Genomic DNA, 25,809 nt, shown 5'->3' on the forward strand with positions numbered 1-25,809 from the left:
TCATTCTCCCTGGCCATCAGCTCACTTCACCTCAACAACATTCTTTGGTCATAATAAAAATTTGCAACTTTGTGCAAACGTCTGCACATTGTTAAGTAAAATTTCTCTGTCTTCTACTTGTCATCCTGAGTCAGAAACCTGAAATCATGTGTGACACTGACACACATACCATTTACCATCTATACAAATTGACTAAAGCTCACATACCTTGAACAATCAACCCATCCCATTAAAAACCAATAACAAGAAAATCCCAAATAATCAATCATCAACATCCCAACAAAACACACAAGCTTCAATCAAACAACATCAAAGAGTGACTTGTTCCCCACCCCTATCACAAAGCTGAATTTTGGTTCTGATGTGTATGTTTACCTCTGTTATGTTTTGGTTATGCCAGTGACTGCCAGAACTTGTGATCTGCAGCATAAAAGTCATGAACAAACTGATGCATGTTCCCAAGTTGGCCAGCAATTGCTCTAGACATGCAACAAGTAGTAAATGATTTTATCTAAACTCTAAATGTTGTTTTACTTTTTGTAATTGTGGAAATGTGTAACAAATCCTGCAGCAACATTCATTCGTAGTAATATGATGTATTGTGACTCACTGACGCCCAGAAGACCTGAGTTTAAAAAAAAAAAATGTAGTATGGATAACGAACCATTCTTCTTCCTCTTCTACTCCTCCTCAAGTCACGCAGAGAAGCAGCTCCTTTCTAGCTCCTTTCTAGGCCACCATCCCCTTGGGCTTCTCTTTGTTGAAGACACTGATAATGCACTCTGCGGCCAAGAGGGACATCTGGTTGCGGGAGTCCCAGGTGTTGGAGCCCATGTGGGGGGTGACCGCACAGTTGTTCAAGTGAACCAGGGGGTGGTCCTTGGGCAGAGGTTCAGGCTCCGTCACATCTACCGCTGCCCCACCAATCACCCCGTTCTCCAGGGCAACGACCAGCTCTTCGTGGTTGATCACTCCTCCCCGCCCCGTGTTGACGATGATCGCAGTGTTCTTCATGCTGTGGGCAAAGTCAGGCATAGCTTAGTTTGATAGGAGTTTTTTTTCCATCACATATTTTCAAACTTCAGTGCCACATCATAGTTTGAGGTGTTTTTGTCATCAATTGTTTTATCTATAAAAATACAGTTTCACATCTTAGTTGGTTTAAACATTTTTAATATCGAGAAACATGGTGGAATACAGCGTTCAGTATCAGTATCACTAGCTCAAGGAGGCCTCAAGGGAACTAATAACTGGGTCACCTCGTAATAAAGTATTTACGTTTGCATTATTTACAGGGAGAGTAGCAATTGTCTTCTCTCTTATAGTTATATTGTTGTAATTTGGGCAGTGTAAAAGAAAATGTTCGACTGTCTCTTCAGGATATTCACAAGAACAATTTGTATGCAGTAGAAGATGAGGATCAAACAAATCTTGGTTAAGGTTACTCATATTTAAGCGAAGTCTACAATGACATTTTTTTCTTTTCTGTTACCAGTGTGATAATGTGGGGAGACGGCTGTGTCACTAGAGGAAAGGTATCTTTTTAACGGGCTTAAAGAATCACTACATTTTATGTTATCAGGGACTGTTCCATAGTTTGGTTGTAGATGGAATAAATGAATCAGAGTTTAAGTTAGTTTTACAATGTGTCACAGCTCTCTCAAGTGGTCTACGTCTGTGGCAAGGATTATTAGCTGAAACTAGAGGGGGTGTGAGGTCAGACAAGTATTTTGGACAGCTACCGTCCACCATTTTGTGATATTATACTAGTTTGTGTCTTTGACTACGTTCCTTCAAGGAACATAAACCCAACTTTTCAATTAATTTTCTATGACTTGTTCCTTTAACTGCTCCTACTATGATTATTACAGCTTCTAACATGTTTTTCTGTGCATCACTGCAATTATCCCACAGAATACCTGTGAAATCAAAATGAGGTAAAATAAATGATTTATACACGGTCTCTAATACTTTTCTGCTTAATTTATATTTGTAATATTTCAAGCAAGAAATCAGCATTCTTACCTTATTGGCAATACTGTTAATATGCCCCCCCCCACCACCCCCCCGACCCCCCCCCACCCGCCATTTGCAGATCCCCGTGGAACACCTACAGGAACTAACTGTAAATCTGATTTTTCACCCCTTAAAGCCTGAACCGGACTATAAATGGCGGGCGATTTGAATCAAGCCAGTTTCTCACCAGAGTCTGACACTGTGACGTCGGTGAAGGTTTATTCAAAATAAAAGCCTAATAAAGCTACGGTTTGGCTTCATTTATAGCAGCTTCCAATCTAGACCTGAATTGACTTTGGAAAGTACAAAATGTGTCAGCTACACGTAATACAAAATTTGAATGCAGAGAAAAGGGGCGCAACCGAAACCTTGCTCTCGGGAGTTAAGACTTTAAGACTACAGTCTGGAATTGATGTGACAGATAATCTTGAAAGAAGTCCTGTAATTTGCCACGTATACCAATGGCATTTAACTTTAAAAAAAAAACTCGCGTGCCACACCCGATCAAAAGCCTTTGAAATATCAAAATATACAACTTTGGTAGGGATACCTTGGTCCTATGTACCACATAAATCATCATAAATATTTATTTATTGGTTAACAGTTGAATCACCATGAATTAATCCAGATTGTGCATGTGCAATGATATTAGTTATTGTGAGACTGGTGATATACATGTCTATGGATGCATTTTTCTAACACTTTACCTACACAGCTTCATAATCATGAGATGGGACGGTAATTTGAGCACAGCTCCCTTTCACACTTTTTATGTAAAGGAGTCACATGTGCGATTTTCTGATCCAAACATTTATCAAATAACCTGGTTAGTGGTTCATTTATAATGTTGGCAGATGCAGTGAGTAATCTGTTATGTATAAGACATGGCCCAGTAAACGTGTTAATGTTTGTAATACCTCAGTCACTTCTGGGACTGTAAAACTTAATTCAGATATTTCAGTTTCTAGCGAGGGATAACTCGAAGAGTACCACTGCTAGAGTCTATCGTTGACTGCTCAACAAAACATCCATTCATTATGTTAGTTTTTTCTTTATTTGTGTAGTACATCTTTGTTACCAAATTGTGAAGGATCAGAAGCCTTTTTATTCAAATCTTCTAGGTATTCGATTTTCCTATTTCTAACTTTCGATACTACAAATTCCTAAATTGACGGAAGCTTTGCCAGTCTCCTGGTAAATTGCTTCTTTTTGCTTTCTTGTGGAGGTCTTTACGTTGTTCAATTAAGAATAGAATTTCACCGGTCATCCATAGTGTATTACCAGAGCAGATTTTAACCTGCTTGAAAGGTATGCATGGTTTAGCTATATCAAGTAAAATTTCACTAAACAGTTCTGCACTTTTATCTACAGTTTCCTTGGATAATACAATATCCCAATTAATCCCTAATAGTAAACGTTGTAATTTTTCCACATCTAAATTCTTGTAGTTGTAGTTATCGATAGTCCTCTTAACTGAAGTTTTTCCAGTAAACGAATTCTTTATGGAAACACAAGGAACACTGTGGTCACTACAGATGGGGGATAAGACATCAACAGATTGAATGATTTGTGGACTTTGGGTTATTATCAAATCTAAACATGTACTGGTAGTTTCAGTCACTCGTGTAGGTTGGTTGGTCAGTTGATACAAGTCATATAGGTTTAATATGTCAAGGAAGTGCTGTGATGGTCTGTTCATGAAGTCAGTATTGAAATCTCCAAATATTAAGAACTTACTCGACGTACTGTTGGCTTTGTTAATACTATCACTAATTAGTTGCCAGTAATTTACTGGTGAACTAGGAGGGCGATAAAAAAAGACCCAATAAGGAAACTTGTCTTGTCAAGTTTTGTTTCTATCCATACAGCTTCTAAGTCAGGTACTGAGAGGTCGTGGCGTACTTTACAATATAGAGAATGTTTTACATAAATTGCAACACCACCGTGAGGGTCATTTGGCCGGTCACGTCTGAAAGGTGGGTGAAAATTAGTCAGTTACTGTCGCTGTTACAAACGGTATCCGAAAGCCATGTTTCGGAATCAGTATTCACATCATAATTACTTAATTCCAAGTCTAAAATGTCTATCTTATTTCTCAGACATTGATATGTATGGCACGGAGCTCACCACCTACAGCTGGTCCTGGGTTGTTAGTATCAAAAACATGAAGAAGAAGAAAACTATGCATCTTTCAATGTCAAAACAACTGTTACAGTCTTTACCACTGGTTCTGTTCATACATTTGATACATACATATTATTAAGAAGATATTTTCAATATCTAGTAAGAATAAAGATAAAGTGGACAATTTCAGAAATGCAATTAAAAACAAATCAAGTAAACAAACAAAAAATGGCTCAGCAACTGATGAGCACAAGCATGATATGGATCTCCCTCAAGCCACGTTGTGATTACATAGCATTTTAACCGAGAAAAAAACGTGAAAGTGTTTAGATTTATTAATATATTTAACACATGAACATACTGAAAAAATGCATATTATCATCTCTTCTGCAGTCTTACAGAAAACGTCGTGTTCCAGTTAACTGTTCACAATGAATCGAACACGCCTTCTCTCTCTCTCTCTCTCTCTCTCACACACACTCACACACGCACACTCCACACACACACATATGCACAAGCACGCCTGCATGCCCGTTCATGAGCGACGATGGGCGCACGTGCATGGGATGGTTTACATTCATAAAGGCAGGATCCTGTTATGATTTCCCAAATGTCCAGTTTGTAACAAGGCGATGTGTTACGTTATATCAGGGTTACAAAAAAACTATACATTGAACCATTTGCAAGGCTATGATGCATAACACTGTCATGTCTCCACACAAACACACATACACAAACATGCACACATGCATACACACACACACACAGACAAACTCATACCATGCTTACACACACACGCGCGCGTGCATGCGCATACGCATACACACACTTTTATACGATCAAAATATGTCAAAATCATAAACATAGCCTTTTCCACCATCAAGTCATATGGGGACTTATCCATGGACATTCCATTTACAGCAGCTGCACCAGTATGTGCCAATTCATTCGATCATATATGTATCGTTGTATGTCACAGGAAGGCACTTGCATGCACTTGATTCGGAATGGGGGGGAATCCAATTCCAAGTTAAAGGAGGACTTTTCAGTGAGTTTTCCAGCTGCAGCCTCTTATACAGATAGCTGAGCACTGTCCATAAACATTCAAACTTCAGCAATTGCACCGATAGGTGTTAATTCCTAAAAAAAATCCATGTACAGATAGTTGAGAGTCATCTCCACATTAGCCCCGTACATAACCCCAGCCAGTGTGAAGTCCAAATTCACATCTCAGTTTGAGGTGGTTTTCGTTATCATTATTTTCTTATTCATCAAATGTTTTATCAGATCTGTATAATTACAGTATGCCCAAGGAGTAGGAATGAAGAAATCGGCTCTGGAAAAACAACAACATATATTTGTGTGCCTGTGACTTAAAAAACCCACCAAGAATCATCCTGAATATCTATTGTGTCAAATGATTTGGAACTGAATAAACTTTTAATTTCCATATGAAAAAGGCACAGGAAAATTCGTATCTTCTTTCTGCACTACTCAAACGATGACAAGTATTGCAAGTGGAGGAGTGACGTCATGCAGGACAGATTATTCAGCCACAATATGCTCATGGAAAAACCCACATATTTGTCTGCCGTGGCTTCAAAACAAGAATTTTCCTGAACATACATGTGGTGTCAGACGATTCAGAATTCAGTGAATTTTATATATCGATATGACATAGGCACAGGAAAATTCGTATTTTCCCCTCTGTACTCAAATAAAGACAAGAATGGCAAGTGGAGGTGTGACGTCATGCAATACAGATTACACAGCCACAAGAGAGCCGACGGCGACTGTGAATGTTCAAACATTTCACGACCATGAGCTGATGCATGAATCTTCGATCCAGATCAAACTAACGTTGACGAACGGTAGTCATCAGATACCGATACAGAAGTTGGGACTATAATAAGCCTCACGGCTTTTCGAATTCCCTTCTTGAAATATGTATTTTGGGGTTTGCATTTGCATGCTAATTTGCCTATCAATTAATTGTCAAAATCACTTTTCTGAGCTAATGATCTAAGGTCGTTATCCAGAAGATTCTTGAAGTTGGTTACAGTGTTAGCTGATTTTGTTACATTTAATAGTGCACTCCAACATTTAACAGCTCTGATGCTGAAGAATGATTTGCAAACATTTGTCCTAAAAATTTGTATATAAAAATTGTTATTTGAACTTCTGGTTATATCAGATTTGTTAGTTGAGAAAAGAGTGTTGGGTCAAAGTCATCAATTTTGTTTATGATCTTGAAAACTTGTATCATATCTCCCCTACAGTGTCTGTATTTGAACGAGTGTAAATTCAGTTGCATCAACCGATTTTTGTGATCTAATTCCCACAGTTCTGGCACCATTCTTGTTGCTCTCTTTTGAACCCGTTCAATTGCCACAGATTGCCTTTTTAATCCATGATACTAAATTATATTTCCATATTCTAGTATCGGTCGCTTTATTTATAGCTGACTGAATGTAGGCATCAAAAGACAAATTTTGATCAAATATTACACCCAGGCCTTTTTTGTAAATATATCTTTATCCATAAACGTAAACGTTCTCCTTGTAATACCCAATATCTCATTCGCTTTATTTATAGCTGACTGAATGTAGGCATCAAAAGACAAATTTTGATCAAATGCTACAGCCAGGTCTTTTCCTCAACACACTCCGAAATAACACTAGTAGTTTCGTCTGTTTCATAACATTGTCATGTTTTGAATTATTCTTTCTTAAGTGTAGAACTTTACATTTGGACACGTTAAAATACAAATTCCACTTATTTGACCAATTTAGTAATTTATTTATATCATCTTGCAATTTCATGGAATTTTCAGTTTTATCATAAATTTTAGTATCATCAGCAAAAACCTTACAACAGCCACTTACACATTCTGGTAAATCATTTATAAATATAGTGAATAAAATTGACCCCAGAATACTACCCTGGGGAATCCCACTTAGAACCTGTGAAACTGATGAATAGCTTTTACCTACACGCACCTGTAGTTTCCCAGACAGGAATACTGTGATCCATTTTGAAATATTATCTGTAATGCCATATGCCTCTAACTTTGACAATAACTTGACATCACATCCTCCATCACATCTAAAAGCTGTGTTATACATGATCCATGTCATGATGTGTATCGTCACATAATCAGCTGACGTAAAATCAGCCCAGAACATAGACTCAATTACCATAGTGTCTGTGGCCTGGAAGCGCAAATCCACTGAATGTTACAATTGAAGTCATGATCATGTCGTTTGTATGCAGGATTACCAACAGGGGGTTAGGGGGTGCACGGGAGGGGTAGTACCTCTAGAAGGGGGGGGGGGGGGGGGGCTTGTCACGCTCTTCCGGGAGTGGTTCGTCCTCTATTGGTCCCCACCAGCACCCAGCTCTCACCTATGGGTCCTAGAAGCTGCTAGCATGCGGCAGCGCCCAACTCCCGGGCAACGGCTTTGACAGGCTAAACTAGGTGAGGGTAGCCGACGGGTCTCAAACCCTTGGTGAGTTAGGGCTTGTCTACCCAAGCATGTGAAGACTGGATCCGGCGGACTCTGCGGAAGAAACCTTCATGGTTCAACGGAGAGGAAGGCAGTTGCAGCAAAGCACTGTGGAGTGCTGAGGGCAGGAGGAGGCACATAGGGCATCCTGGTCATCCACTGCATCCGTTTCCATCTCCAGTCGTCTTGACGTCGTCTTGCCACTGGATACAGACGGTCTCGGACAAGAGAGTGAGGTCGACGGTGCGCACCTCCTCTTCACTCTAAACAAAGTCATCGCGCAAGTCATCAGTCATCCTTCATCATTTTCCCCAAGCTCTGTGGCGACAGGCGAGCGACGAAGCGACAGGTGTGGGTACACTGGCAGTCGTAGCCGCGGACCTGCACACAGGCGGCTCAGGCCATAGGGTCGTTTTTTTACTGACTGGAGCAGCGGTGGAGATCGGCAGCCCCCTGAGCGACTGAGCAGCCCTCTTCAGGACAGCACTGCTCACCTCCATGACATGAGGAAGGGGCTAGAAAAGGTGCCCTAAACATTGCCTGCTCCACACCACCCTAGTCAGCATACCGCGGCTGACGGGGACCCTACTCAAGCGGTCGACACACAAAGGAAAGAAAGAAGAAAACAAGGAGCACCCCATTGACCATTGCCACATGGAACGTGCGTACGCTTCTGGACAGAGGCAACTCGGACAGACCACAGAGACGCACAGCACTCATTGCGAGTGAATTAGCCAGGTACAACATCGACATCACTGCCTTAAGTGAGACCAGACTGGCAGAAGAACGCGAACTCTGTGAGTGAGGCGCAGGCTACACCTTCTTTTGGAGTGGTCGCGGACCTGAAGAGAGACGTGAGACTGGAGTTGGCTTTGCAGTGAAGACAACCCTCGTTGGCAAGCTGGCTGGCCCCCCGAAAGGAGTGAATGATCGCCTGATGACGATGAAACTCCCCTTATGCAACGGGAAGAAGTTTACCATCATTGTCAGCGCCTACGCGCCCACCATGACCAACCCGGATGAGATCAAGGACAAGTTCTACGAGGACCTGAACGCTGTCATCACCACTGTTCCCAACGCAGACAAGCTCATCATTCTTGGTGCCTTTAACGCGAGAGTTGGCTGTGACAGCACCTCCTGGGAAGGCGTGATTGGGAAGCATGGGGTTGGTAACTGTAACAGCAATGGTCAACTACTTCTCCAGACATGTGCCGAGCACAACCTTCTTATCACAAACACCGTCTTCTGCCTCCCTACCCGTAACAGGACGTCATGGATGCATCCTCGCTCTGGGCATTGGCATCTCATCGACTTTGTCATTGTCAGGAAGAGGGACAGGCAGGACGTACGAGTCACGAGGGCCATGTGCGGCGCTGAGTGCTGGGCAGACCACCACCTTATCGTCTCCAAACTCAATCTCCGCATCCAGCCCAAGAGACGGCCTCAGGGCATGAAAGCACCCAAACGCCTGAATGTCAACAAGCTAGAGCTAGGCAACATCAAGCAGAGCTTTGCTGATACCCTGGAGGAACGCCCTGAGTCCACCGTGCTAGACAACCAGAATGTGGAGTCAGCATGGGGCGCACTGCATGAGACGGTGTACAACACTGCCACGGAGTGCCTTGGACCTTCTGCCAGGAAGCACAAAGACTGGTTTGATAAGAACTGCACTGAGATCAAGCAGCTTCTGGAAGACAAATGCCAAGCCTACAGAGCCCACATTGAAGATCCCAAGTCACAGTCAAAGAAAGACATACTGAAGAGCGCATGCAGCACCATCCAGCGGAAGCTGCGGCAGATGCAGGATTCCTGGTTGAGCAACAAAGCTGATGAGATCCAGGGCTTTGTGGACAGGAACGACATGAAGAACTTCTATAGCGGCCTGAAAGAAGTCTACGGTCCCACCACCTCTGGATCTGCTCCACTCCTCAGTGCTGATGGTTCTACCCTAGTCACTGACAAGGACGGGATCCTTGAGAGATGGGCTGAACACTTCAACAGCGTACTGAACCGCCCTTCCACCATCAATGATGAAGCCATCGACCAACTCCCCCAGGTGCCAGTCAGTGAGTCGTTGGATGCCATTCCAACTTTGGAGGAGACCCAGAAAGCTATCCGTCTGCTATCCAATGGCAAAGCCCCTGGCTCAGACTCCATTCCAGCTGAGGTCTACAAAGAAGGCGGTATGGCGCTGACTGAGAAGCTTCATCAGCTGTTCCAGCTCATCTGGCAGCATGAGGCAGTTCCACAGGACTTCAAAGACGCTTCCATCATACACCTGTACAAGCGCAAAGGAAATCGTCAGGCCTGTGACAACCATCGTGGAATATCCCTGCTGTCCGTCGCAGGAAAGACTCTGGCCAGAGTGCTACTCAACTGTTTCATAGGGCACCTTGAGCAAGGTCTCCTACCAAAGAGCCAGTGTGGCTTCCGGAAAGAATGCGGGACTATCGACATGGTGTCTGCTGCCAGGCAGCTCCAGGAGAAGTATCAGGAACAGATCGCCGACCTTTACTCCACCTATGTCGATCTGACCAGGGCCTTTGATACTGTTAGCAGAGATGGCCTTTGGAGAATCATGGCGAAGTACGGATGTCCCAGAAAGTTCATCACCATCATACGGCAACTACATGATGGGATGCTCGCCCGAGTCCAAGACAACGGAGAGACTTCAGAACCATTCCCTGTTTCTAACGGAGTCAAGCAAGGGTGTGTTCTTGCCCCCAGCCTGTTCAGTCTCATGTTTTCAGCCATGCTGACAGATGCTTTCAGAGACGCTGACGTAGGCATTGGCATCAGGTACCGCACAGATGGCTCACTCTTCAACCTCAGGAGGCTTCAAGCAAAAACCAAGGTGAGGACAGACACCGTCAACGACTTCCTGTTTGCTGATGACTGCACTCTCAACGCTGCCTCTGAAGCTGACATGCAACACAGCGTCGACAAGTTCTCTGCTGCCCGTGACATCTTTGGCCTCACAATCAGCACAAAGAAGACTGAAGTGATGCACCAGCCAGCTCCAGGAAAGCCTTACGTTGAACCAAACATCTTCATCAATGGGCAACGACTGAACGCGGTGGACAAGGTCACATACCTGGGCAGTACACTCTCTTGCACAGTTGTCATCGACGACGAGGTGAATGCCAGACTCGCCAAAGACAGCGCTGCCTTCGGCAGACTCTATAAGAACGTTTGAAACAGGAGAGGCATCACCCTGGAGACGAAGCTTTAAGTATACATGGCCATAGTTCTGACCACACTGCTCTATGGATCTGAATCATGGACGGTCTACAAACGCCACGCCAAAAAGCTGAACCACTTCCACACCACCAGCCTCAGAAAACTTCTCGGCATAAAGTGGCAAGAGAAGATCCCTGACAGAGAGGTGCTCACTCGTGCAAACTTGCCCAACATCTACACCATCTTGATGCAGGCCCAGCTGCGCTGGGTAGGCCATGTAGTTCGCATGCCAGACCACCGGCTCCCCAAGAAACTGCTGTACGGCGAACTCCAACATGGCAAGTGCTCCCATGGAGGCCAAAAGAAGCGCTTCAAAGACACTCTGAAAGCTTCTCTGAAGGCCTTAACATCAGCCACGACACATGGGAGCTGAATGCAATGGACAGACCAAAGTGGCGTTCAGCTGTCCACAAAGGCGCCAAATCCTGTGAGGCCAACAGAATCGCTGCAGCAGAGCAACGCAGACAGGCCAGGAAAAGCAGGGCCAGCAAGTCCCCGACAGCCGCCACCATCCCCTGTCCACACTGCGTCAGAACCTTCCGGGCGCGAAATGGCCTGACTAGTCATCTGCGCACCCACAGAGCCCAATCCACCCACCCCCAGGATGATTAGATGGTCCTCGTCGATCCTGACGGACGAACCACACATTAAGCAAAGTGTCTGAAACGAATCATATCCATTACTTTGCAGATCGGAATTTTCCCGTCTTCGTTGCTTTAAGCATGCAACTAAAATATGGCAAAGGAGTGCAATATTTTTCTACATGGTTTTGACAGGCATGCACCTGAAACCATTGAAAATACTACAGTTCCAAGGTGTTATGTGCAAAAATACTTACCGACAGCAAAGATAAGACTGAGGATGCGATATTTATAAACATCCTGATCTTCATGATTTTGACCCTAACGACTTGTTTTTCTGTACAGCTAAGAATCGCTGGATGCGACTTTGGCTGGGTTTTCGCGTGCTGCGCCACATGATTATTTTGTCTTTAGCACGTCAAGTTTTATACGGAAGAAAGCAGAGGTTATTAACGTTGCATAATCTGATGGATTAGGTTTCTTTTCTTTAATGATATACTCGGGGAATAAGGTTCATTTCTGTTTTAAGAACTTTTCCTTCCACCGATTATGAAATCGACCCTATGCTGATTTTTCTAACAGACTATATGCCTCTTTTAGTCTTTAACGGAAAGACGGACACGTATTTTTTGTCGATTTTTCTGAATATTGTGCTCCTGTTTTGGCTGCTTTATCAGCAATTTTATATGCCACAGATGCCCACATGAGAAGGTACCAAACAAAAACTTGTACCAACAAATACTGACATCAGTACGTTTAATCCTCAAACAATGTACCAAATCGATTTGCCTCAATATATAAGCCAGGTCTTGTTTCAAGGCTAAATTATTCTAAAGCATAAAGCACTGATTTGGAATCAACAAAGAATGCTATTTTAGAGAAAACTGTTTGATGGCTCATCAAGTAGTTCATATCTTGTGTAATAGTAATAAGCTCAGCCGTAAATATGGGAAGATTCTTTCCAATAAAGTAAGATTTATCAACTTTGAAAGCAGGAATAGAAAAAGCCGCGCCAGCATTTTTTGTCATCAAGAATAGATGCGTCTGTAAAATATATGGAGATGATTCTAGTATTCTGCTATGTGTATTCTAGCAGTACTCGTCGTGATGTTAATATTTTCTTCCCTTTTTGTTTCAGAATAATCAATTAAAAAAAAAAAAAATCTGCTGTCAATATTTCACATAAAAGAACAGGAGTACAGGGTGGTTTTACAGCTCTTTCATGTTAACACCAGATTCTTTAACGAATTTGAAATGTGAGTTGCAACTGTTTCTTGTGATGAAATGGCTTTTGTTCTTTTAGGAAAATCAATGTCAGATCTTACTGCCAGTTCATCTGTAATTAAATTTTCTGTGATTGAGGTATATATGACAGCGAATTTCCCTCTCTCTCTCAATATGTCAAACTCCAAGGGCAATAACGATGATAATGATGCTGCTATGTCCATTGAAAATATAACCTGTTCCCCAGGCCATGTTTATAAGACAGTAACACTTGATTCTACACCGGATTCACTTAATGTGGAAGGTAACTGGAGCACTGTAAATGAACTTGTCTTGTCATTTTTGACTCACTTGTGTAAACAAAGTGAGTCTATGTTTTAACCCGGTGTTCGGTTGTCTGTGTGTGTGTGTGTGTGTGTGTCCATGGCAATCTTTAACATTGCTATTTTCTCTGCAAATACTTTGTCAGTTGACACCAAATTTGGCATAAAAATAGGAAAAATTCAATTCTTCCCAGTCATCTTGTTTAAAACAATATTTCACTTCTGGGATGGGCACAAAAAAATTAAAAAAAAGAAGCCAAATTATATGCAAACTGAATTTACTGTTATATTTATATATTTTTATTCTCTAAACTTGGCACTTTGATCTGAAATTCTGACACAACAACAAGAGCAGTCATTTTAATCATTTTTTTGTTCAAACAGGAACTTCTTTTGCTAAGCATAGAAGTTATATTTATTTTGCATGTCTTTGTTGCAGATAGTAAAAAAGGGATATTACTCTGTAATTAATGCTAGGGGGCTTACTTTGCTTTAAACTGATCTTTCTCATCTTAAACATTACAATTTGAAATTATACTCAATACATAAAAAGCTTTTGTTTTTTACTCTCAGTGTACAGGGCTTTCACTATGTTCATTCGCCCAAGTGGTCTTTTTCGGAAAATGCTAAAATCAATACGACGAGTGGACTTTATAGATCTATTGGCTGAGCTCTGAAGGTCATGGGCAAAAATCAATTGGGTACACATATTTATACATATTCAAAGCGCGTGCTCATATTCTTCGCGAATGCGAAGGACGCCATTTCACTTCAAGTTGTTGACCTGCCCGTTCAATCCTATATTTAATCGACAATACACGATAACATGTGATGGAATGTTGGAGAAGGAGACTGTTAAATATTTATTCAGAAAAAGATTTGTGAACGCCTCATCACTTACTGGATTATGCCCCAAACTGCCATAAAAATATCCATAGAATCAGTCGGAATTCACAGTTAAAAATAATAAACCATGAGAGTTAATACCCTGAATTGACTGATGAAACGCAAAAATTTCCAGTCTTGACTTTTCTCAAAATGAAGTCCTTTTCACTTCATATGACGTTTAGAAGTACTTGTACTTGGCTCTACATGTTATTAGTTTAACAAAATACTAAATTTTCATATCAACTTTAAAACTATAAAACTAGAATTAACATAAAAGAGAAACTGAATCGGCCGTGTCAAACGGGAGTAATTAAACTTGTACATCTATCTAGATCCAGAGAAAACGGCTAAATGTTGCAGTGTGATTACGGCGATAGCCACGTCTCCTTTACCGCGGACTTAAAAAGAATTTTAAATTGCCCTTACAGATTTTTTGAATGCCCAAGATACACCAGAATAATATGATTTAAACAGAGTTCTCATTGCGAATATCGCAATCGATTTATCGCCCTTTAAAAATACATGTTTATATGCTATATTTTTTAACTTCAGTTAAGGTGCCACGATAGTGTAATGGATAAGACAGTGTCTTCTCATCCCAACACACGGGATTCCAATCTGCCGTTAGGACTTTTTTTTCTTTTAATCCGAAGCTTTATAATAACAAATACAGAACACATTTTAACGATTAGATTTATTTTTAAGTGTATCACAAGTGAGTCTTGAAGGCATTGCCTGTCTTGTTTGTTATAAGATACGATTTTGCATTACTTGTAGAAACGTTCTCCTACACATTCCCGGACACCTTAGCCCTTTCTCATACAGCATTCATGTCACCAGATGTCAAAATATTAAGCAGTGTACATGGTCGCCTTTCAGGTGGTGTGGTTTTCCTTGCCAGAAGCTTTGTGCAATATGTCAGTAGAGTCGAACGTGAAATACACGTTAGTCATTTGAATGAGACGATAAACCGAAGTCTCGTGCACTTAGCGTCCACTTCGATAGGAAAAAAACAAAAACAAAAACAACAACAACAACAAAAAACAAACAAACGAACAAACAAAAAAACCCAAACCCCAAAAACAAACAAACAAAAAAAACCCCAAACAAACAAAAACCGCAGGTAGGGAAAAAAAAAAGGTGGCGCTCTCAGTGTAGCGACGCGCTCTCCCTGGGGAGAGCAGCCTGAATTTCACAAAGAGAAATCTGTTGTGACAACAAAAATCAACAACAACAGAAACTACCCCCCCCCCCCCCCCCCCAGCGTAATACAATACACAACAATATATTACACATTCCACCATTGCACAATGTGTGAAATGCTGGTTACGAATGGTACAGATGGAAAACAGTAGATATCCAAAGAAAGCTTATAATATGCTTCTGAACCTGCAGAACCAGAATTATGTGACTTGGGCATGTAAAGTTACAAATTTGGTTCGGAGAAGTCTGGGAATATCAGGGGGGTTGGTAACTCGGAAATGTTTCTAACAGCTTTCAAACAGAGACTTATCGACTGTTTAAAAAAGATTGGCATGCTAGTTTAGAGTCACATACGCTCTATGATTTCTACGCCTCTTAAAAACATTCTTTTTCACCAAGTTGTCATTTACTTTAAATTGCCAACATCAAAATTCGTAGCGTTTTCTCGAGATTGAGGATTGTAATGTCTCCACTGAATTGTCATTTTTACAGTACAAATTTGATGTGAACAGAAATGTAAACTGTCCTTTCTGTGTCAATGTCCCAGGAACAGAACTTCACTTTTTACCAACGTGCTAAATACATAACTATCCGGAAGGAGCAAATACCAGGAAAGTTCAATGGACAACCATCCATGTTTAAACTTACTACACTTCTGTTTGCCAATGTAAACGAAAGCCTAGTTTGTCATCTGTCCCTTTTTGTATTCAAAAGCGTTAAAAAATTGACAAAATGTGTGAATGTGATTTCATGTCGGTGTATAGATTCATATTTTTTTCATACTATGCTCACTCCATTGTATGGGCAAACGGCCTGGCAATTAAACTATCCTGCATTCTGTGTGTGTGTGTGTGTGTGTGTGCGCGCGCGCGCGCGCGCACGCGTGTGGGTCCGTTGTAAACTTTAACAATGCCATTTTCTCTGGAAATACTTTGTCTGCCAATGACAAATTTGGACTGAAAATGGTGGTAAAAAAATATTAACAGTCACACCAATAATAGGTTGTAAGTCTTCCAGATTAAGCTGTATTTTGGGATCATGAACGGTTCATTTCGTAGAGGATCCCAATTCAGACAAGAGAAGCAAGGCCTTCAAGACTCACTTGTGATACACTTTAAAAAAAAAAAAATCTAATTGTTAAAATGTGTTCTGCATTTGTTATTATAATGCTTCGGGTTAAAATAAAAAATAAAAAAGGGAAAAAAAGCCCTGAAGGCAGATTCGAACCCCACGTGTTCGGGTGAGAAGAAACTGTCTTACTCAATACGCTATCGTGGTTCCTTAACTGACGTTCAAAAATTTAACATTTAAACATGCTTTTTTTAAGGGCGATAAATCGATTGCGGTATTCGCAGTGAGAACGCTGTTTAAATCATATTATTCTGATGTATCTTGGGCATTAAAAAAATCTTTAAGGGCAATTAAGAATTCTTTTTAAGTCCGCGGTAAAGGAGATGTGGCTATCGCTGCAATCACACTGCAACATTTAGCCGTTTTCTCTGGATCTAGATAGATTTACAAGTTTAGTTACATCCACCGGGAATGTACGACACGGTCGATTCAATTTCTCTTTTATGTTAATTCTAGTTTTATAATTTTAAAGTTGATATGAAAATTGGGTATTTTGTTAAACTAATAACACGTAGAGCCAAGTACAAGTACTTCTAACGTCGTATGAAGTGAAAAAGACTTATTTTTGAGAAAAGTCAAGACTGGAAATTTTTGGGTTTCATCAAGGGTATTAACTCTCATGGTTTATTATTTTTGACTGTGAATTCCGACTGATTTTGTTGATATTTTAATGACAGTTTGGGGCATAATCCAGTAAGTGATGAGGCGTTCACAAATCTTTTTCTGAATAAATATCTAATGGTCTCCTTCTCCAACTTTCCATGACATGTTATCGCGTATTGTCCATTGAATATAGGATTGTACGGGCAGATCAAGAACTTGAAACAAAATAGCGTCCTTCGCGTTCGCGAGGAATATGAGCACGTACTTTGAAGATGTATAAATATGTATACGCAATTGATTTTTGCCCATGACCTTCAGGGTTCAGCCAATAGATCTATAAAGTCCACTCGTTGTATTGATTTTAGTATTTTCCGAAAAAGACCACTTGGGCGATTGAACATAGTGAAAGCCCTGTACACTGAGAGTAAAACACATATATTGAGTATAATTGCAAAATGTAATGTTTAAATTGAGAAAGATCAGTTTAAAGCAAATTAACCCCCCTAGCATTAATTACTGATTAATTTCCCCCTTTTTTTTATACTATCTGCACCAAAGACGTGCAAAATATATATAACTTCCATGCTTAGCAAAAGAAGTTCCTGTTTGAACAAAAAATGATAAAAATGACTGCTCTTGATGCTGCGTCAGAATATCAGATCAAAGTACCAAGTTTAGAGAATAAAACAACAACAACAACAAAAAAAACAACAAGTAAATTCATTCTGCATATAATCTGGCTTCTTTTTTATGTTTTTGTGCCCATCCCAGAGGTGCAATATTGTTTTAAACAAGATGATTGGAAAGAACTAACTTTTTCCTATTTTTATGCCAAATTTTGTTTCAACTGATAAAGTATTTGCAGAGAAAATGGCAATGTTAAAGTTTACGACGGACACACACACAGAGACAACCGAACACCGGGTAAAAACATAGACTCACTTTGTTAACATAAGTGAGTCAAAAATGGTTGGGTTTGAAGACAGCATGAACTCATTTTTTTTTTCTTGTTTACAATAAAAGAAAAAACAAAACAAAATGTGGACAGAACATTTATAGCGACATTAACTATATCATCGACGTGTTTACAGCATATGGATATCTCAAAACGGATACGGAATTAGATAGAATAAACATAAAACAGAAATTTAATGGACTGTGTCACGATTTCTGATTTCTGAACGAAAACTGTCGAGCACGGATCTGGAGAAAACAGCAACATGTTGCTGTGTACTTGAGGCGATGGCAACGTCTCCTTTACCGTGGATTTTATGGAATTTCTAAAATACCCCTGATATACCAAAATAACATGATCACCTCGAATATCGTAATCAATTTATCACGCTTACGAAACATGTTTAAATGTTAATTTTTGAAAGTTATTGATAGCGTTGTGAGTTGATTAAGTCTTACTCTTGAACAGACCAGTTTGCTTCGAATCTGCTTTTTTTTTGTAAAATCCAAAATTTCATAACAGAATACATAACATATTTTTACGATTTTCATAATTAAAGATTTATTTCATTGTATTTTCTAAACTAGTAAAAGTGTGTATCTTTAAGGCCTCGCCTCTCTGGTTTATGTTTCATTTACATAAAACAAACAAACAAACAATACCCCTAAAAAAACTCCCAAACAAAACAAGATCACATCACTGAGTTTTTTTTCAATAAAATATTTCACAAATATAACATGACATCTTAGTTTGAGCTGGGCGGTTTTTTCATCAGATATGATAGCAATACAGTATAACAAATTAATTCGATGTGTTTTTGAAAAATGAAGAAGTTTAAAATTTCTTTTTAAGCAAATACTTCATGAATACAATATTAGTTAGAGATGTTTCCCTAAAAAAAAACTTGATAGTGTCACATCTTAACCAGAGGAGTGTTTTTGTTTCTTTCATAAAATATTTTACAAATAAAGCAAAACAGTGTCATGCTTCTGAATTTGTCTTTCTTCTATGTTCAATTCACAGTTAATGCTGACAAAGCACTTTGAGATAAAATGAATTTGTTAAAGTTTACTACAGACACATACCTGCATACAGTCAGACAACTAAAGCATTACACAGACACACTTTGTTGACACACATGGGCCAATAATTGCTGAAACTTTATTGCTTCCTTTTCCTATCAGGCAGCGCACTGTCATAAGATAGTATATGTGCAATGCATTCGTTTTGTTGTGAAGCCAAATCTGTTCAAGAAATCAACAGACAAATTATGCCCAGAGGAAATTAAATTAAATTTTACCACAGACATACATAAACACACAGAGAAACATGCAAACAAAATATGCGCGCGCGCACCCACACAGAGAAAAATACATAATACAAACACGCACACAGACACCAATACACAAACAAGTGAAAAGGGTTATAACACAGACTTGTTTTGTTTACCACACACGTAAGCCAAGAACAACAAGAACAACACAGAACAAAAACACATGGTGCATGTCCCCTAGCCCCCACACAGTGCGCCTACATACATGCTGAAAGTGGCCATGCACAGCCTGTGGCGGGTCTGGGGCGTCAGGTTGCAGCAGATGCACAGGAAGTCCAACTGCATCAGCATGTCTTCAAGTTCCTTGCAGTAGATAGCCTGCACGTCCTTGGCAAAGGACGTCTCCACCACGTCATGGTACAGGATCTTGGAGGGGGCAAACGGCAGTATGCGCTTGGCCACGCCATAACCAATACGCCCCAGACCTGCAGCAGGAAAGCAATCAGGCTAACATCAGATAAACATCTGACAATCAGACTAACATCAGATAAACATCCGACAATCGCCCAGATAAACATCTGATAAACATCAGACAATCACAAACAACCGACAAAGACAAGTATAAAACATTACACAAAAACACATATGTGAAAACATCAGACAAACAGGAATCAGAACTCCAGACAAGCTTGGCACCTTCATTCGTGCAACAAATCTATCAAAAATATCCCTCCTACCTTTTTCCCAAAGTGTTGCTTGTCCATACCCACAAAACAAAACTAACTGCAAACTTAGCATGAGCTTTTTTAAGTTTGATTTCATAGACAAATTATTAACTGTTCTGACGGGAAGGGGTGGATGGGTGGTGGTAGGGTTGTGGGGAGGAGTGTTAATCTGTTTTATGGTGTACTGCTTCTGATAATCAATGGCTTTCAAAGTGTGTTCAAGTCTTCTGATTTTGTGTCAGTGTATGCAACATATGTATTCAGAAATCTATTTCCGACTGAAAGTTTCTATGTTTCTTTCAATTTCGTAGACATGATATAATGGATCTGTTTGGCTGTTCATGCCATTGTTTTTGTGTGTTGAGGAGACACTGGAGAAGACAGAGAGTTGCAGAAAATAGCAGATATAACGTTTGATGCTTTGTGTAGCAGTGGCAGCAGAATGGCCCACTTACCAAAGATGCCCACCACACTGTTCGAAAGCTGATGTCCAGCCAGCCAAGTGGGGCGCCATTCCCGCAGCTGACCATTTCGCACTGCCCGTATACCTGGCACAGTCAAACAATTACTTTATCTTTTATTTCCACACACTGTACCTTTTATCTTCATTTAAAAAAAAATCCCCTGTGAACTTTAATCCATCATAAACTGCAGAATGGATTTCTCAGTCTTGGTTTCCTGTTAGACTGTAATATTTGTCGTTATAACTTACACTCAAAAATACTTTGCACCAACAACCTCCACAATACACTGAATACGTTGATAAAGTTATGTACTATGTACTGTTATGTACTATTCCCCACAATATTCCTTGAGACCCCGGTACACTTGATAATAAAGACATATTCTATTCTATAACCTTCCAACGTAATATCAGCTTATTTTTTCTTTATTTTGTAATGACATAATGGACTTGCTAAAAAAACAAAAAAATAAAAAAAGCAGCAGCAGCAAAAAAGGTGATGGCACAAAGGTCAGACTGTTGTGGAGTGATGGCCTAGAGGTAACACGTCCGCCAAGGAAACGAGAGAATCTGAGCGCGCTGGTTCGAATCACGGCTCAGCCGCCGATATTTTCTCCCCCTAGACCTTGAGTGGTGGTCTGGACGCTAGTCATTAGGATGAGACGATAAACCTAGGTCGCGTGTGCAGCATGCACTTAGCGCACGCAAAAGAACTCACGGCAACAAAAGGGTTGCTCCTGGCAAATTTCTGTAGAAAAATCCACTTCGATAGGAAAAACAAATAAAACTGCATGCAGGAAAAAATACGAAAAAAAAAGGGTTGCGCTGTAGTGTAGCCCGAATTTCACACAGAGAAATCTGTTGTGATAAAAAGAAATACAAATACAAATTCAAATAAACAACTACAATTTTCTGTCTTCAAACCTTCTTTGACTCGCCGAGCGACAAAGAGGAGCATTGTGACTGTTAACTCGGCTACGCTGTCAGTAGAGACGCCAGGGGTATTGCTGACCGTGATCTTTCTCTTCTTGCACTCATCCAGGTCAATGTGTTCGTAGCCCACCGACATGGTGGCGACAATCTGCAGTTGTGGCCCTGCACAGCAGAAAATTAATCACTCAAAATCATTGATAACAGTTAAAAAAAAAAAAAAAAAAAATAAGCAGCGAAAAGCAACGTCCTACACCTACCTAAAATATGAAAGTGTTTCAATCTACAGGCATTAATAGCTCTAAAACAAAGTACGAAGCTTCTAACAACTGCGTGTAACTATTTCAAAGCATAACGATCTCTGGACATGACGACGGCAGAAAATAATCCAGCACATCGATCAGCCTGCATAAAAAAAGGAAGTCCACATTTGCAAGTTCAAAATTCTGCCACCAAACTAATTTTTATGGCACGCAAACCTCTTTGTTAAAAAAAAAATTCTTCCACCAAACTCATTTTTAATTTAAGGCAAGCACACCTCTTTGTCTTTTCAAATTAATTACCATGGCTTCCTGTCGAGCAGAGAATTATGTGCAAGATCTCACGTCTCTGCTTACATGTAATTTCTGGAACTGCATCTCAGTATTTTCCAGACAACTTAAGCAAATAATGTAGTAACCGCTCGCTCTTCCAACGATAAAATCTTTGTGTTCCCAAAAACAGAAACACAGCGGGGAAATTTTAGTTCTTCATCTACAGGTAATTCATTTGGGATTTTTTTGCAGTCCATCACAGTCCCTCTCTCACATCCTTTCAAACAAATCTAAAACACATGAAGTTCACAGCCAACCGTCGTGCGGTGCAGATGTTGCCGAGCGTGCTTAGCAGTCCGTGAATTCTGACTAAACCATGCGGTGGGAAACTCGCTTATCATGGAGATGTACGATTTTGATTTAAACAAGTACTGTTCGAGGTAAGTTACAGGAAAGATATCTGGAAAGCCTGTTTGATTCATAACACACACACACACACAGAGAGAGAGAGAGAGAGAGAGAGAGAGAGAGATGTAACGGTGTTTCAAACACTAAAAAGCGTGCATTTGAAAAATCAAAATCACGGGAACATAGTTGGTGTATTTTAACCTGCACAACTATTTTTCTCCCATTTTCGGTTTGCTTTTTGAATTATTGTCTCGTCTTTAAAAATAAGTAAATTCTAGGAATATAAGCTGGTTTGCAGATGCATAAAATGTATAGGATAAGGGAAATAGATAAGAGAACGCTATAGATTTTATTCCCTGTATTGAGACATGGGAACTGATCAAGAAGAAAGAGAAACACCCGTAGGTGCTGGGGAGGTCCCAGAGAAGCACTGTCTCCACCCGCCCTTGGAACAAGTGTTGAGTCACACTCGTAGGCAAACAATAACATTAACGGGCTCGTGCTTGTCTCGACCTCGCAACCATGGCATTCAGAACCCGCTAACACAGGTGTTGGTCCCATATTCGTGTGTGTGTGTGTGTGTGTGTGTGTGTGTAGATCTTTTCTTTTTTCAGATCTACTTTCTCTTTTTTTCTTTCTCCAGAGGGCTGAATGTAAAAATGAAGAAACAATTGTTACTCATTCAGTCTACCATATTGAAACACAATTTTGTCTGTTGACACACACACACACACACACACACAAAACAACAAACAAAAAAACAAACAAACAAAAAACCCACAAAAAACCCAACAACAAAAAACAAAACAAAACCAAAAAAACAACAACAACTAGAAATAGAAAGAGAAAAAGAAAAAACAAACAAAAAACCCAGTGGATTCTGAAAGTAGTAAAGGATAGCAAAAAAAAAGTGTGAAACTAAAACAGTTCTAGAAAGATAGAGCAACGATAGGGGAGGATTATCGTTAAAAATTGTTTTGTAGTAAACATTATGCACCCGAAAACGACAACGATGGGGTTGAGGAGTGGATTTGAACTCGGGGAAAAAACAAAACAAAAACAAACACACAACAACAAAAAAACAAAAAAAAAAAAAAAAAAAAATCGTTCGAATCATTATTATCATTATTTTTTTTAATGTATCTCAAGTATTTGATAATTTTGGTAAGTTCACTGTAAAGAAAAAAAGACGTTGCTACCGCTTCAGGCACATCTCAACATATTGTCGTTTTCTCCAGATTTACGCAGACCTGGTGTATGGTACAGAACTGGAAGTAAACGTGTGCGAGAGAAAATAAAGTCCGTATTTCAACCAATCAGATATAAATCTCGCGCTTTGTACTAATCGGTTCCTTTTTGTTCCGTGAAATGTGGTGTACAGTTCTATCGGGTATATTACAACTGATTTCTTTTGCAACCTTTTCCTTGGGATTTCTTTCTTCTCCTGGAGACATTTTTTTCAAAACACTTTTCACTGACATAACAAGGAATGCCACCGACAAACTATTTATCAAGTAGTTAATGTTTTAGCAACAAAATTGCACTTTACTGGAATGCAGTACCTTTGTATGGTAAGAATAAGATAGCTAACAGTGTTAACACTTTCCAAAAAATTCCTTTAACAGGTGAAAAGGCTGTTTGAAATTCCTATATGATGAATAATAAAAGCCATTATTATTACTCCTGAGCAATTGCAATGGCAGCTCCAATTGATGTATTGTTAGACTTGACACTAAAAAGTCGCGAGGCTTATGAAACGTCCCAAGAACTGAACTTAACTAAACTGATGATAGCAGAAATGGGAAGTCTTTGTGTCACTCAAATGGCGACGATCAAACTAAGATAAAGTTATCAATCTCATGATGCTTATCATATCAATCATATAAAGTGTCACGGCTTTTAGGTAAGTCTTTTGCCTGATCAATCAGGACTTAAATTTTTTTTCCCCCATACTTTATATAAGTGGTAGTAGTAGTAGTAGTGTAGAGACTGGCATCTGACTACCTAGGCCTCATGGCCTTTTTTATGTCCCCTTGAATATCGGTCTCCTTTTATTTGTGGGATGCATATGTTTTATTTTACATGTTCTGTAAATCACTCATCAAAGTCAATATTTTTTTCTTTTAAATTGATGCTCATGTCAAGGAGATGTTTGAACACATTAGTATTTTATGCAAGTTTAGTTTCGACTGGTAGTGCATTCCATATTTGTGCAATTCTATTAGCTAATGAATTTTCCCTTAGATTAGTATTACAGTGCTCTTCACAAATTTTCATCATTGAATTTCTTGTACTCTCATAATCTGACATTCTAAAAATATTCATAGAAATCACAGAAATGTTTGGCTATAGGCTAAAAGCCTTTTGCCCTCATAATCAGTGTCCATTTATGTGCTTTTGGATCACTTGTTGTGAACAGACCCTTGTTTAAATCAGGCATAGTGTATACTACATTTATCTACAGCTCAATAAAGATTTAACTCTGTGGAAAATACATATTCCTTAAACTTTTTGTCAATGTGATTTTTGAAGGCGTTTACCGATGGTGCATTGATGGTGTCATGGGAAAGGTTATTCCACAGATTTATGATACGGTTTGTAAAAAAAACTTGCGGAACTGGTTAGTTACGAAATTAGTTTTGTTTATTTTGAAGTTGTGCCAACGCTTGCACTTGCAAGTTCTGAAGTGCAAGCGTTGTCCAAGGAATCTCCGTATCCGCTCTGACCCAGAAAAGCTGAAGGACCCCGAAATCGCGGATGTGTTCCAGGCTCAAGTAGGCGGGAAGTTCGCAGCCCTCAACTTAATTGACATCGACGTAGACACCCTTGCTAACAACATCAAAGAGGTGCTAACTACAACAGCTGAACAAGTGGTGGGAAAAAAGAGAAAAAGGATCCAACCATGGGTGACAAATGAGGTCCTAGATCTGTGTGACAAGCGGCGAGAACTGAGAAGAAAGAAACACTCTAGTAATGAAGCCAGGACGAAGCACCAACAGGTGAACAGAGAAGTCGGGACGAAGATGAAGGCAGCCAAAGGAAACTGGATGGAGGAGCAGTGCGAAGAAGTTGAGAAAGGCATGGAAGCAGGGAACAGCAAAAGAGCCTACAGCACCCTCAAGACCCTCACTAGACTGGCTAGCCAAGATCAACTGTCATCGAAGATAAGGATGGCAAGCTACTGACAGATAACGAAGAAGTCCTGAAGAGGTGGACAGAATACTGCGACGGCCTCTACAACTACCAGCTCAATCCAGACTCATCCATATTGCCGGACAACCCACGGTCCACAGACAATGAAGAAAATCTCCAAGTATTGAAGGAGGAGGTTGAGGCTGCAATACAGAGTCTGAAGCCAGAGAAATCCCCAGGAGTGGACAACGTCCCATCTGAGTTTTTGAAGTACGGAGGGAAAGAGACCACAGAAGCACTAACAATGCTATGTCAGAAGATCTAGACAGAAAAGAAGTGGCCAACAGAATGGACCCAATCGCTGGTGATTCCTCTACCCAAGAAGGGCAACCTCAAGCAATGTCAAAATTACAGGACTGTAAGTCTAATTAGCTACCCAAGCAAAGTCATGCTCCGCATCATCCTCAACCGATTGAAATCCAAGGCTGAGGAGTTGCTATCAGAAGAACAAGCGGGCTTTAGAAAAGGGCGGAGCACTGTCGAACAAATAT

General features: G+C 40.2%; 1 protein-coding gene across 1 annotated transcript in view; it reads right to left on the bottom strand.

Annotated features, from left to right (window-relative positions):
* Positions 1-717: 717 nt before the first annotated feature.
* Positions 718-25,809, bottom strand: part of LOC143287377 (glyoxylate reductase/hydroxypyruvate reductase-like) — a 33,878-nt gene continuing 8,786 nt past the window's right edge. The window contains exons 2-5 of the mRNA XM_076595345.1: positions 21,180-21,350; positions 20,248-20,340; positions 19,333-19,552; positions 718-1,015 (exon numbers count right to left, since the gene is read on the bottom strand). Of these exons, the coding sequence (XP_076451460.1) occupies positions 730-1,015; positions 19,333-19,552; positions 20,248-20,340; positions 21,180-21,350 (770 nt within the window). The 3' untranslated portion in view covers positions 718-729. The remainder of the gene's footprint in view (positions 1,016-19,332; positions 19,553-20,247; positions 20,341-21,179; positions 21,351-25,809) is intronic.

This window comes from Babylonia areolata, chromosome 11 (genome assembly GCF_041734735.1).
Source record: "Babylonia areolata isolate BAREFJ2019XMU chromosome 11, ASM4173473v1, whole genome shotgun sequence".
In the NCBI taxonomy this organism is placed as follows: domain Eukaryota; kingdom Metazoa; phylum Mollusca; class Gastropoda; order Neogastropoda; family Buccinidae; genus Babylonia; species Babylonia areolata.